General features: G+C 44.2%; 1 protein-coding gene across 9 annotated transcripts in view; it reads left to right on the forward strand.

The window, feature by feature from the left end:
• The window catches only part of ARHGEF10 (Rho guanine nucleotide exchange factor 10), a 182,076-nt gene that overhangs the window by 94,093 nt on the left and 73,862 nt on the right, over nucleotides 1–14,121 (forward strand). For all 9 annotated transcript variants that reach the window (XM_073336206.2, XM_073336205.2, XM_073336212.2 and 6 more), the window contains 3 exons: nucleotides 2,264–2,434; nucleotides 4,105–4,250; nucleotides 7,503–7,678. In XM_073336206.2, coding sequence (XP_073192307.1) covers nucleotides 2,264–2,434; nucleotides 4,105–4,250; nucleotides 7,503–7,678 — 493 coding nt within the window. The remainder of the gene's footprint in view (nucleotides 1–2,263; nucleotides 2,435–4,104; nucleotides 4,251–7,502; nucleotides 7,679–14,121) is intronic.

Below are 14,121 nucleotides of genomic sequence, written 5' to 3' on the forward strand. Positions count from 1 at the left end.
TCAGTTTGTTTTTTGAGAGGGTTTTTTATCTTCTGAAATTGTTAAGATAAAATTGAGATAAAAATCAAAACAAAATGTCATTTCAAATCAAAAAGTCAAAATGTTTTGTTTTGAAAATGTCAGAATGAAACTTTTTAGCTTTTTTCAAATCTTTGTTTTTTCTTCAGCCAAAACAATTTGGCAAAGTTGACACACATTCACCAACTGTTTGGGCCAATGCAAATCTTTATTTTTTGGCAAAAACAAAAAACAAACTTTGTCTGAAAAATTTCATCCAGCTTTAGTAATCTCTTGGTTTGACTTGTGAGGATCTACTGAAGGAAAAGTTACTAGAGCTTGGTACTTTACCTTTGCATGTCAATAAATATTTCTTTAGGTATCCCTGATTCAAAAACAGTTGTGCCATGTATTTGTGTACAGCTGTTGTTTTAAAGGGCAAAATACACTACATTCAGGTAAGGGCCAATTGTTCTTTGTGGAATCATAGAATCATAGAATATCAGGGTTGGAAGGGACCCCAGAAGGTCATCTAGTCCAACCCCCTGCTCAAAGCAGGACCAATTCCCAGTTAAATCATCCCAGCCAGGGCTTTGTCAAGCCTGACCTTAAAAACCTCTAAGGAAGGAGATTCTACCACCTCCCTAGGTAACGCATTCCAGTGTTTCACCACCCTCTTAGTGAAAAAGTTTTTCCTAATATCCAATCTAAACCTCCCCCACTGCAACTTGAGACCATTACTCCTCGTTCTGTCATCTGCTACCATTGAGAACAGTCTAGAGCCATCCTCTTTGGAACCCCCTTTCAGGTAGTTGAAAGCAGCTATCAAATCCCCCCTCATTCTTCTCTTCTGCAGGCTAAACAATCCCAGCTCCCTCAGCCTCTCCTCATAACTCATGTGTTCCAGTCCCCTAATCATTTTTGTTGCCCTTCGCTGGAGTTTGAACACTAGTGGTTCTTCTCTTTGGGAGTCTTTATGATGTCTGTACAGTGATCAAACATCCTTCTTAAAACAAAAAAATGTTTATTTTGCTGTAGGAACAAAGCATTTAGACAAAAAGGATTTTAAAATAACAGTCCACATGCATGTCTATTTCACCCAAAGGCTTACCATTCTCTGATGGTACCCTACAAAGGCATAACTACTTCACACCCCCAGCAGTTGCCTCTGTCTCTGCCTGTATCCCCTGAACATCTCCACTCTCTTTGAGAAAATGTTCCTTCTTAAACTGCTATAGTTCTTTTGATCTTTTGGCTCCCAAGCCTTTTTCTATCTTGACAGTGTCTCTTAAGAAGCCTCAAGTTTTTGCAGGGAAGTGGTTTATCTTGAGCCTTTCCATTTTCTTCCTGTTTATTTTTCCTTACAGCCCCCTAGTAAACTGAACTAATATATTTGTACAGTGGACATCCCAATAATTGACTCAACATACAGTATTATTAAATTATTACAGAGCAGCTCCAGTTCCATCCCACTAGCCATGATCAGTTGGTTAATTTCTTCTAGAGGAAGACTGGTTTGAGGATGGTAGGCCATGTGTAAGTGTGGAATGATGGTTGAGGGAAGGAGTTCACCAATGGACAGACAGGCTAGCATCATTGATGCAGTGGAGGAGATGGGGCAGTTTGATAAGAAGTAATAGTGGGTATATAGGAATGTCTGAGAATTGTCGGCAAAGGGAAACTGCCCAAATGATTTCAGTGTATGCCTCAAATATGGAAATGTTCAGAAATTATTTCAAGATCCATAGAGCAGGCACTGTTTCCTCCACTGTATTTCATACAGCATTAAGCTCATTGTTCTCATTTAGTAAATAATAATAAGGATAATGATGAGAAATAGTTTCAGTATGACCTTACATTAAATTAAAGGTTGGGAAAGTTTTTCAGGTTTATTGGATACAGGTATCTACATATTATAATGCATGTTGATTTTCAAACTGTTTCTTTAATGTCATTTGTATCTTTTATATTTTTCTTCAATTTGAACTCCCTTCTCCTTACCTACTTACTGGAAAATAAACTTCACAGGCTAACATCTCTTTGAAGAGCAATTAGAATATTCAGCCAACCAAGGATCCAATGGGATGAAGATTCCAAAGTGTTCCATTATTTGCATCAGAAGTCATTAACAGCATTGGGCTTATCGCTGAGTAGTCATCAGTTTCAGAGCAATGCAATAACTTTAGAGAGAAGTTTACAACACTATGTACCATCTTTAACTTGTGCCTCAGAAATCATATCTGTGCTCCTTTTTTTTTTTTTTTAGGATATGTTGAAAAATACTACTAAAGGGCATCCTGACAGGCTGCCACTGCAGATGGCTCTTACAGAGCTCGAAACGTTGGCAGAGAAATTAAACGAAAGGAAAAGAGATGCAGATCAGCGCTGTGAAATAAAGCAAATCGCAAAAGCCATGAATGAACGTTACCTGAACAAGGTTGGGACAGAATATAGTTTATACTGTGGAAGCTCATACGTTGCAAATTTCTTATTACCTTCTCCTGAGCCGCTAGTGGGGTGGCTACCTAATCTGCACCCCTTGGTGTGATGGTTCTATTTAAAGCATACGTGGATTTGGGGGATAGAATGGCTGGAAAATGTAAGGCATCTCTAGGATAATATAGGTCCACTGGCCAAAACCACAGTGTGCTGTGGGAGCAGGATTATGTGTCCAGTGCTGCAGCCTAGCGGAGGTACTAGCAGCCCAATGGTGTTCTATGGTCTGGTAAAGGGAGAATGCTAACTCCTTATCCCACCTCATACCTTCACATAGATCCTCTGTACAAGGACATCCTAAGTTGTTTTCATGGCAGGATCCAGGATTTGGCCATATAGGCAGTGTAAAGTATTTAGAGATCCATTTCTTCCCTTTGATATTTCAACCCAGGAAAGCAGTCCCAGATGTGCTGACAGATGTATCTAATAGTTTCTTGTTTTGCCTGTATTATTCAGTTATTTGGATTGTAAAATAGAAATATCCTCACGAGAATGGTGAGATACATTTAAAAGGAATTGAGACAGGAACAACCTTCTTGTCTTACTGTGCATCATAAATGCCTCTGTTCTTTCTGGAAGATGAGGTATCACATACCTGAATTACTGCTCATTGCGATTTATTGTCTTTAATACATCTGTATAGGGTGGTGAGTGCCTAGACCTATTCTGAGAAAAAAAAATGCTAACTGCACCTCATATTTTTCTCAAGTGGTGTAGAAAGTCCTCTCATTTTTCTGGAGAGGAAGCAATCAACCAAAGCATAGGCATTTTGCATCATTAAGATCAATATTTCAAAAGAAAAAAAGCACTGAATTTATCACAGTATTGGGATAAGCATGGATGTGCTTTATTTACCTGTATAGCCAAATGGTTAAAAATTGTGTACTCTGCTGACAGCGATAGCAGGGCTGCATCTGGAACACTGGTTTCAGTTCCAGATTCTCTGGAGGTAGAGGATTGACCTAGGGCTTTTAACCTTTCCTCCTAATTATATATCTTTACACTGTACTGTAGCTTGTCTAAACAGCAACATGATGATCATCGACATGTAGTTAAAGGAGTTAAACATAGAGACAAATTTTTCCTAATAGGCACTGGTTCATGCTTTGGGGACAGGGAAGAGCGGGGCAGTGCTCCCAATGGGAGTTCCAGGTGACATTGTACTATCAGATGTGGCAGCTTTGTGGCACGCAGTGGGAGCCTGTATACTGCATTATGTGCTTTCCTCAACTGCCAGTCAGCTCTGTAGACCAGTGCAGGCAGAGGGAGTAGCCATGACCCTGTCTCCTCCTGCTCCTTCTTGCCTCCTTGTAATAGTTGACACCTCAGAGCATATGTGAATTGACTGGAAGGGAGTAGAGAGAGAGGAATTGTAGAAATCTATGGGCCCAATTCCTATTTTATGCCAGAGGGGTGTAAAAGGGTCTTTATGTAAATGGGAATCAGTCCTAAGAGTTTAACAAAGACATTGAATCCATGTCCTTAAATCCACCTATAAACACTTTTAATACGGTATAGAATACGGTGGCCCATTATATTTGCTTCTGTTTTTGCAGTGGATGTTGGCTATGTTGTGTATACATTAATATGTTGATCATTTTAAAACTCCAGTTACTCAGCAGTGGAAACCGATATCTAATACGGACTGATGATATGTTAGAAACAGTTTACAACGAGAAAGGAGAAATTGTCAAAACCAAAGAACGACGGCTCTTCATGTTGAACGATGTATTGATGTGTGCAACAGTGAGTGCACGGTAAGGCTCACTTCATGCTGTTTGAACTGATCACTCGGAAACTTGAACTGGAATGGACTCTTAATGGAAACTTTAACCATAGATACTAGTTTCTATAAATTTCAATAATGTGCCAGTAGCTTTGTTGTTCCTTCCTGATTGTATTTTAAAGAACTAAGATAAACCACTAGAAAAAAGTACAAACAGAAAATTACCAATAGACAGAAGCAATTTGTCCAGGTTCCAGATCTTGGTAAGATTTGCTCTGTAGTGGAGATTAGGTGGCACGGTTGCTTAGTGCACTAACTCTTCACCTCTGAAGACCTGAGTGTTGGCCTTGAGTTAGGTAATGGGTGACAGTGAGTTAATAGGAGCTCAGTCTGGTGTTGATTCTTTGTGTGCACATGCACACACACACAAAACTGTAATTTGGTCGAGTTTACTGTTAAAAAATAAAAAAGCTGGGGTGAAATCCTGGAACCATTGGAGTCGATAGCAAAGCTCCCATTAACATCAGTTGGGCCAGGCCTTCATCCCTGAAGCCTAAAACTGAAGGATTAAGATTGAGGTGCTTAGAAAAAAGTATCTTTTGCATAGTGCTTTCTGTCCTATTGCTGGCTATAACTGGTGCTATTAGCCTGTCACTTTCACGTGTGCCAAGTCACACACATTTTAACATGTAGGTTGTATTGTAATTTTTTTCCCTTTGTGTATGGGTGCATGGTGACAGAGAACATATAGAGAGACCATTAAGTTCTTTCTTTCTTTCCTCAAGGAACGTCTCTAACTATCTGTCTGCCTTTAACTAACTAAACTAAAACTAGCAGCTTTTCTCAGCCCAATGTGATGTCTTCAGTACACTTCTGAAATGTGAATACCATGAAGTATTCCTTACCTGTTTTGTGTAATCTTACTAGTGCTAAGTCTCAAACGATACCAGCAAGTGAAAAGTGACTTTTAATAACACTTTGCTCTTCAGATGTTCACAAGCTGTTTTCCTATTAACCAGGAATTGTGATTCTTCTCCTTTCCCTTTTATTCAGTCCTTCAGTCACACCTGGCTATTTTCTTGTGATTCACTGAAAGAAAATTGCTTTCTTTTGCCTATTTTAGTCCTTCCTGTGACACCTTGTCCTGGATTCTGTGTAATTGTTCCTAAAGTGGCAGAATGCAACCTGTTTTCTTTTCTCATGTGAAAAGTCCATGATTTTGCTGAGTCTCTGTGTTTGCTATTAAGGTGATTGTTACAGTAATCAAACACAATGCTCCTCTTCCTGTGGGCTTGACCATTACTTAGCTCCCTGCTTGGGGGTGTTGTCTAATGTGGTACACATGTGCCATGGGGATTTGTTAACACAGGAAAAGATGTCTCATTAAAATGTACAGGGTTATTTTTTCTCTAGCAGTTCAGAATTGAACTAGCTCTCACAAGTTCTCCACCCACACCTTTCCTATAATAATGTGTTTATAAAGGCTTTTCTCACATCAACAATAGGGCTTTCCACCTCCAACCGCTGTGCATTCCACTTAGGGATGGGCCCAGCTGCAAGCTGTTTATCCAGATCAGGAGCCATACTATTCTGCAGCTTTGAGGCGTCCGGATCTGGGGCTTCTTCATAGATTTTAAATCCATAAAGGATCAATGTAATACTTGCTCGTTTCTTGTAGGGTTGGCAAAGGAACAACACTGCTGATAGTGACCACTCTCTGCCCCTCTAGCCCATCCCCTCCTATCCATGAAGCTTTATTTCTTGGCACATCTGCTGATGGGATTCATCAGGGAAGAGGAGACAAAGATAAATCTCCTTTCTTCAGAGGAAAGAAAAACCTAAAAGACATAGTATTGTGCCACACAAGTGGGGTTGCCAGGCATCTGGTTTTTGACTGGAACACCTGGTCAAAAAGGGACCCTGGCACCTTCGGTCAGCACTACCAACTGGGCTATTAAAAGTCCGGTCGTCAGCACAGCTGAGCCCCAGGGCTAAGGCAAGCTCCCTACCTGCACTGGCTCCGTGGTCCTCCTGGAAGCAGCCACGAGGTCCCTGCAGCCCCTTGGTACTGGGGCGGCCAGGGACTGGGAGGCTCTGCATGCTGCCCCCGCCCTCAGTAACAGCTCCACAGCTCCCATTGGCTGGGAACTGTGACCAATGGGAACTGAGTTATTCAAGGGGCAGTGCCTGCAGGTGCGAAGGCAGCACGCACCATGCAGAGCTGCCTGGCTGCCCATGCGCCTCATGGCTGCAGGGATCTGGCAGCCGCTTCCTCAGAGCCATGGTAAGCACTGCTGGGATCCCATGCCCCACGACTCTGGCCCAGCCTGTAGCCCCCTCTCACACCCCAAACCCCTCATCCCCAGCCCCACTCCAGAGCCTGGAGGTCTCACCCCCCTGTACCCCAACCTCCTGCCCCAGCCTGGAGCCCTCTCCTGCACCCTAAATCCCTCATTCCCAGCCCAACTCCAGAGCCCGCACTCCCAGCCAGAGTTCTCACCTGCTGCACGCCAACCCCCTGCCCCAGCGCGGAGCCCCCTCCTGCACCCCAAATCCCTCATCCCCAGCTCCATCGCAGAGCCTGAACTCCCAGCCCAAAGCCCATACTCCCTCTCGTACCCCAACCCCATTCCCAAGCCCGGCGAAAGTGAGTGAGGGTGGGGAAGAGTGAGTGATGGAGGGGGCGGGGAATGGAGTGAGCGGGGCGGGGCCTCAGAGAAGGGGCGGGGCAGGGATGTTCAGTTTTGTGGTGTTAGAAAGGTGGCAACCCTACACATGAGAGCTGAGGTCAGATGAGAATCTAATACTGTTTGACCGGTGGGAGCAGGGCATTCTCGAGAGGTTCAGTTCACCCATCAAAGTCCAAGTCTTCTGAGCTTGAGGGCATGATGGGTAATCCCTTGGGTAATATACTTTAAATAGTTTGTGAGCCCTCTAGTGACCCTCTCTGTCATCTGTGTTCCAAATGTCCTCAGAGGCTAGCCTGAGCAGCAGTGTGTCTATGTAGCTAGGCCTTGCATGATATATACAGTTAGTAAACATGTTTACCTGGACCCCACTGTACCCAGTGTAGTTCCTTTAAATTATGTTTGTTGTGTAAAGAGCAAAAGACACAGCAATGCTGCTCAATGTGATGGGTGTGATTTTTTTAAAAATAGTGTTGCACATGTTACAGAGACCTATGTAGTAGGCATATTTTTCAAATCAAAATAGTAAATAAAATGACTACTCGTATGAAAGACATACAGGTGCTCAAAAAATCAAAAATTTATGCATCTTCCAGCTCTTCGTATGAAAGCAGTGGCATCATGGCAACTGGCCTAAGGTATTTATTAAAATGGAGTGTGCCACTTGGACAAGTGGAAGTAATAGAATATGGCAGCAGTGAAGGCTCAGGAGAGAACTGCAGATTCCCACCTCAGCACTCGGCCGAGAATGTCATCGTTAATGTTAAGCCAAGTAAGTGGCAGGCACCATTACTGATGGATTTTACTTCTGATTAAGGCCCTGGTTCAGATTTAGATGGGTGACTGAAAGCAAAAAGGAAAGCATTCTGTGTATGTTTATTCTTGCATTATGTACAATAATTTTTAAAAAATTCTGAAAATGCATGAAGTTCTAACCAGACTTTTGACTTAGTATGTGTCTCACCTTTATTTATGCCACTCAGTAGTGACTATGATTGGGAAATGCAAGACATCAAACTTTACTGTATTGATTACTTCTGGCTCCTGTCCTGGGTCTAGCAGCATCTGTGGTTCAGGGCCTTCAAGAGCTTTGGTACCCCCCTGAGCTTTGCAGCTACAGGGCTGTAAGAAGACCATGGCTAGTGGTGGGGAAGATTCCTCCAGAGGTGATCGTGAAACGTTTCTGGGAGGTTTCTTCACAGCTGAGTGGCAGTCAGGAGACACCATATATACCAAAGAAGTCCCCCTGACCAACACCTCCAAAATAGAGCTTGTTTGGTGGGAGCTTGCCATAGCATTTGGCAGTGGGGGACGAAAAGGTGACATCTCCTCCAGAGATCCTTCCCACAAAGGGAAATCTTTCTGTTTATTCTGGAAAAGTACAGGCTTCCCTCCACAACCCTCCCTATTCTCCTTTGCCCCCATTACTGCTGGAGCCACACAGATGTTACTGTAGGCTTAAGTGTGTACTAACTGCTGCATTCTCCATAACCCTAGCAGGCATGAAAGAGAGGGCTGGGGATATACAATGGCCTGCTTGGAGGGGCTTATTTACACAAGTTCCCTGTCGCCCTGCCCATTCAAGCAGCCCAGAAATCCTACCTACTGAGCAGGTGCAGATCCCTTCCTCTGCCAGATCCAACCAGTAGTCCATATAGTCTGGTAGCCTGTTACTGACAGTTGCCAGAGCCAGGTACTTCAGAGAAAGGTGCAAGATTTACTGTAGTAGGCATTAATGGGATAACCTGCCTATAGGGGAATCTTCTTCCTTAAAGAAGTGATCTCATGCCCTGAAGTTTAAGAGTTTATTTCCCTTATACACTGTTTAAGATACATCCTATCTACATGCTGTGCCAACTGTCCCTAGAATTGGTCAGCCTTATGCGCAACATGTAAACTGGCTTCAATCATTAGTCTTTCCATATGCAATGAATGAATTTTTTATCCTGTATTTTGCTTGGGTGCATTTATTTTAAGCTCTTCTCTTTGTGCATTCTAAACCCTCGCTGTTAGCTGGCAGTACTCCTTCTGAGTTATTCAAGAGCTGTGGTTTAGAGCAGTTTCAGTAGTGAATCAATGCAGTATGTCACTCTGTACTTATTTAATGTGGCTTTCTTGGCTTTTGCTTCATGCCATTCACCACAGTTGTGCCCGAAAAGAAATATTGTACCTCAGAGCCGTTTGGGATCTATCTTTAAATATATAGCACTTTCCTGATCACCAAGGGTAGCAGAGTTCTCTTGCCACTCCCTCCTAAGTGATTCTGGGTAAAATTTTCAAATGTGCCTAAGTTACTTAGGAGCCAATGGGACTTAGTCCCCGAAGGCCCAGTCCTCAAAGGTATTTTCAGTGGAGTTAGACACCTAAATACCTTTGAGGAACTGGGCCTAAGAGCCTGTGTCATTTTTGAAAATGTTACTCTCTGTGTTACACCTAGGGTTGCCAACTTTCTAATCGCACAAAACTGAACACCCTTGCCCCACCCCCTGCCCTTCCCCAAGACCTCATCCCTGCCCGCCCCTTCTCTGAGGCTCCGCCCCTGCTCACTCCATCCCCCCTCCCTCTGTCACTTGCTCTCTCCCACCTTCACTTGCTCATTTTCACTGGGCTGTGGCAGGGGGTTGGGGTGCAGGAGGGGGTGAGAGCTCCAGCTGGGAGTGTAGGCTCCGGGGTAGGGCCAGAAATGAGGGGTTTGGGGTGCGGGAGGGGACTCTGGGCTGGGGCCAAGGGGTTTGGAGTGTGTGAGGGACTTCCGAGCTGGGGCAGGGGATTGGGTTTGGGCTCCAGGAGGGAACTTGGGTGCGGGATGGAGCTCAGGACTGGGACGGGGGTTGGGGTGCAGCATGGGGTTGGGGTGTGGGCTCTGGGAGGGAGTTTGGGTGTGGGAGGGGGCTCAGTGCTGAGGCAGCGGGTTGGAGTTTGGGGGCGGAGAGGGTTCTGGCAGAGGGGTGCAGGCTCTGGGGTGCGGGGATGTGGGTTGTGGAGTATAGGAGGGGGCTCTGGGCTGGGGGCAAGGGGTTCAGAGTGTGGGAGAGCGCTCCGGTCTGGGTCAGAGGGTTGGGGTGTGGGAGGGGCTGCAGGCTCTGGGAGGGAGTTTGGTTGCGGGAGGGGGTTTAGGGCTGAGGCAGGGGGGTTGGGTGCAGGAGGGGGTGTGGGGTGCGGGCTCTGGGAGAGAGTTGGGTGAAAGAGGGGGCTCAGAGTTGGGGCAGAGGACTGGGGTGCAGGAGGGGGTGCGGGCTCTCGGAGGTAGTTTGGGTGCAGGAGGGGGCTCAGGGTTGGGGCAGGAGGTTAGGGTATGGGAGGGAGTGCGGGTGGTGCTTACCTAAGGCGGCTCCCAGAAGCGGCCGGCATGTCCCCTGGCTCCTAGGCAGAGGTGCGGCCAGGCGTCTCTACGTGCTGCCTCCACCCACAGGCGCCGCCCCCACAGCTCCCATTGGCCGCAGTTCCTGGCCAGTGGGAGCTGCGGAGTTGGCACTCGGGGCGGGGGCAGCGCGCAGAGCCCCTTTGGCCGTCCCTCCACCTAGGGGCCATAGGAATGTGTTGCTGCTTCTCAGGAGTCGTGTGGAGCCAGTTAGGAAGCTGCCAGCCCTGCGCCAACTGGACGTTTAATGGCCTGGTCAGCAGGACTGGAGCCACCAGGGTCCCTTTTCAACCGGGTGTTCTGATCAAAAACCGGACACCTGACAACCCTATTTACACCAACAGGCTCAGGTTCTGTTCTCCTTTGCTGATAATAAGCCTTAGGCTTAGCTTAGCTGGGCATTGATTAGGTAAGTGGCTAAGTTCTGTTCATTTTGTTACCCCCATTCTCTCACCCACCATCCAAAACAGGATCATTACATCAAAAAGTATGGGAAGTGGCGTAGCGAGAGGAAGGAGATAAAAGAGAGAAGACAGACCAGAAGGATAGCAGATATGCAAAGGAATATATGAGTCCTCAACAGTAGTCATACCCTTCCTTCCCAAATAAGGAGCACCCCCCATTAAGCTAATGAAACATAATCAGAAACCATGAAAGAAAAGTGAGAGCAACCCCACAGTCTACCTGCATGCATGTTTATGCGCTACCAACCACTCTGAATACAGACTTGTACTGGATTGGTCTGAATCTTGCTTAAACCCTGAGGAACTTCCTTCCTATTTCTTGCTCTCTTCGTTGCTAAAGATTAAAGGAACCCAGAAAATATGATCTTGCTACATAGACAGAGAACTAGCAAAGTTCTTAACATGCATGTGAGTATCATTGCATGTATACTGCAGTAGCTATGCAGTTTACCTCTGTACTTTCAGAATGCTTCAAAGAGCTGCTCCGGTGGAACCCCAAATGCATCATATAGGTTGTCGTTAAACTCTGAGAGAAAAAAATCTTATTCAGACAGTTCGGGGTCCTATGGGCAAAATCCTGGCCCCATTGAAGGCAACTGGGAGTTTTGTCATTGACTTCAGTGGAACCATTATTTCACATCATGTTTCCAGTTTCTAAAACTACTAGCAATTAGAGAGAGAAGGAGAGAGACAGAAATTATGATTAGATGTAAGTGCATTAAGTGCATGAGGATTAGCTTTGCCTTGTCTGGAGGACTGAGAAAAGGAGAATTGTAGATGCAGCCTTGGCAGTGAAGTATTTAGACTTCATAAGACTGATACTCTCATGTTACTGACTGTCTCAGCAAGGATTTTTGATGAGGTACAACTGTATCCTTACAAGGATTGTTGGTAATTACATCTGTTTTACCATAGCATTCCTTCACCCACACAAAACCTTCTGTATAAAGGGGCAACTGTCACATCATATCTTGTTATTATTGGCCTAATTTGTGTAGCTCTGTACTCTGTTCTATTCTCTCACTGTAGTCATTTCTGTTAATCACTACAGTGAGTCAGTGGGATTCTTGTAATGCGCTCAGGTTCATAAAAATGCTGACTAAAATGTCGTTTGCATTTTAAGATTATTGCTTGATCCATGTGATGAAAGATGGAGATAAAAGAGGAAAACATCATCTTGTCCATTGCAGAGAATTGAATAGCCTGCATTTAAATTCATCCTATAAGTTATATTGCACTAATGGAGGGTGTTTTAAAGGTTTTATGAATACATTCAAATCAAGGGCCTGCGTTAACTGCCACTGTTAGTCTGAAACAAGAGCTGTGTGAACACCTTTTGCACTCAGCAAATTTATGACATTTGTTCTCAAATTTTAATAGTAGCAAAAAGCTACTTTGAAGTACAAATCTGCTTTTTTCCTTCGCTAGGCATGAAAACGTGTGTAGCCTGGGCAAAAAGGGAGGGAATTCTTCCCTTTGGAGGGAGCTCCTTGCTATGCTGTGGCTTTTGGATTTCATGTTTAGTTGCCTTAGTTTGAGCCCTGTTTTCCTGAGTAGCTCTCATTATTGTGAATGTGGGGAAATACAAGGTCCCCATTGTTTTGCAGAATCCTTCATGCAGGGATCTGCCTATATGAAATTAGTGCAATATACTATGACTTCCAACAGCCGCTACCACTGCCTACATCCTCCAACTATATTTAAAGCAAAATATTTTATGTTTGCAGTTTGAAAATAGGGCTTGATTCTGATGTCATTTATACTGGTGCAAATCAGAATTATTTCCGTTTATCTCACTGGAATCACTCTTGATTTACAATGGTGTAATGGATCAGAACCCACATCTGCAGCGTTTCAAATGAAAACATTTATCTTAACTCTGTATGCTAACAGCTGGGTTTCCCCATTGAATCCTTCCAAGCAAATGTATTACAGAAGGTTTTCCTAGTGAACTGTCTGCAGAATGAGTCTGGATACAGTTCTGTCTTTAAAACACCAACTATAAGGTCATATAGGCCATCACCTAGTATCCTCATTTCCTTATCCAGTAAACTGTCAGTCCATAAATGAACTGTTCACAATGCTGAAGAAGCTACATTCAGGTGCATTTCTTTGTGCTTGCCGTTTCTAACACAAACATGTAGCAATGTGTCTATGTGTGTATTATTTTTGAAAAATCCAAAACAAAACATTCCACTACACACACTTCTCCTGGAGGGAGGATGAGAGAACAGAAGTGTGCTAAATGTCGGACACATGCTAAATGACATGTGCTAGATTACTCATTGGACTGCTGAAAGGAGCTCGGATACTATGGGGATGAGTGCAGTATAAGAAACTATATGGAACAGAACATTCAGACATGAAAGTAGAAATATTTTCAGAGTAATCCTGCTTCTTTGTTAGTGTGAAATACAATTTGGATAGTCTCCTTCTTCTTGAAGTATTGTGTGCCAGAAAAATTATGGTGATATTTAATTGGGAGCTTAAAAATATCATGGATGAGTTGTCAAAGAAAGCTTTTGTGTGATATATATGCATTTGATTCATCCCCATAATATTTGCAAGATCTTAGTGTTATGGCTTGTCACCCTTGGGTGCAATCTGGGGTCTGTGGGAACCACAGGGCCCCTCTCCAACACACAGCTGGGTTGGGGACACAGCCAGCCTCACCCAGGCCCTGTTATCATCCAACACAACAGCAGGTGGTGCCACTCACCTGAACTGGGCTACCCACATGCAAACAGTAGACCCCAGCCAGTTTCCCAGCTCCCCTGGCATGCACCCCCCTCTGGACTATAAACCCAAAATTATATAGTCTTGCATTGCACAGGGATCTGTACAGTGTAAGCTTATTAATATGCCTGCCCCTCCCTCAATGGGGAGAAGAATATACACACTTGTGGTAGCTAATCAAGCTGAGATTTTTCCCCAGACACTTCATTTAAAGGCACACTGGTTTAAAACAACTTTATTAACTACAGAAAGATAGATTTTAAGTGATTGTAAGTGATAGAAAACAGATCAAAGCAGATTACTTTGTAAAATAAACAAAACCGCAAACTAAGCCTAAGATACTAGAAAGATAGGTTATGAGTTAGGAAATTCTCTCCCTGGCTGATGATACAAGCAGGCTTGCAGATTCTTAAGGACCAGCTGCACTTGCTTTGTAGCTTGGGATCTTTTTCTTTCGGAGCTTCTCTCAGGTGTTGAGTTGTGATGGAGTGAAGAACAACAGATGATGCCACTGCCAGCCTTATATAGCCTTTCTATATGGTGGGAACCCTTTGTTCCAAACTCAGTTCCCAGACCAGTTTGTGGAAAAATACAGGTACCCAAAATGGAGTCCAGAGTCATGTGGGCTGGTCACATGCCCTTACAAGTCACAGC

This window comes from Lepidochelys kempii, chromosome 3, assembly GCF_965140285.1.
Source record: "Lepidochelys kempii isolate rLepKem1 chromosome 3, rLepKem1.hap1, whole genome shotgun sequence".
In the NCBI taxonomy this organism is placed as follows: domain Eukaryota; kingdom Metazoa; phylum Chordata; order Testudines; family Cheloniidae; genus Lepidochelys; species Lepidochelys kempii.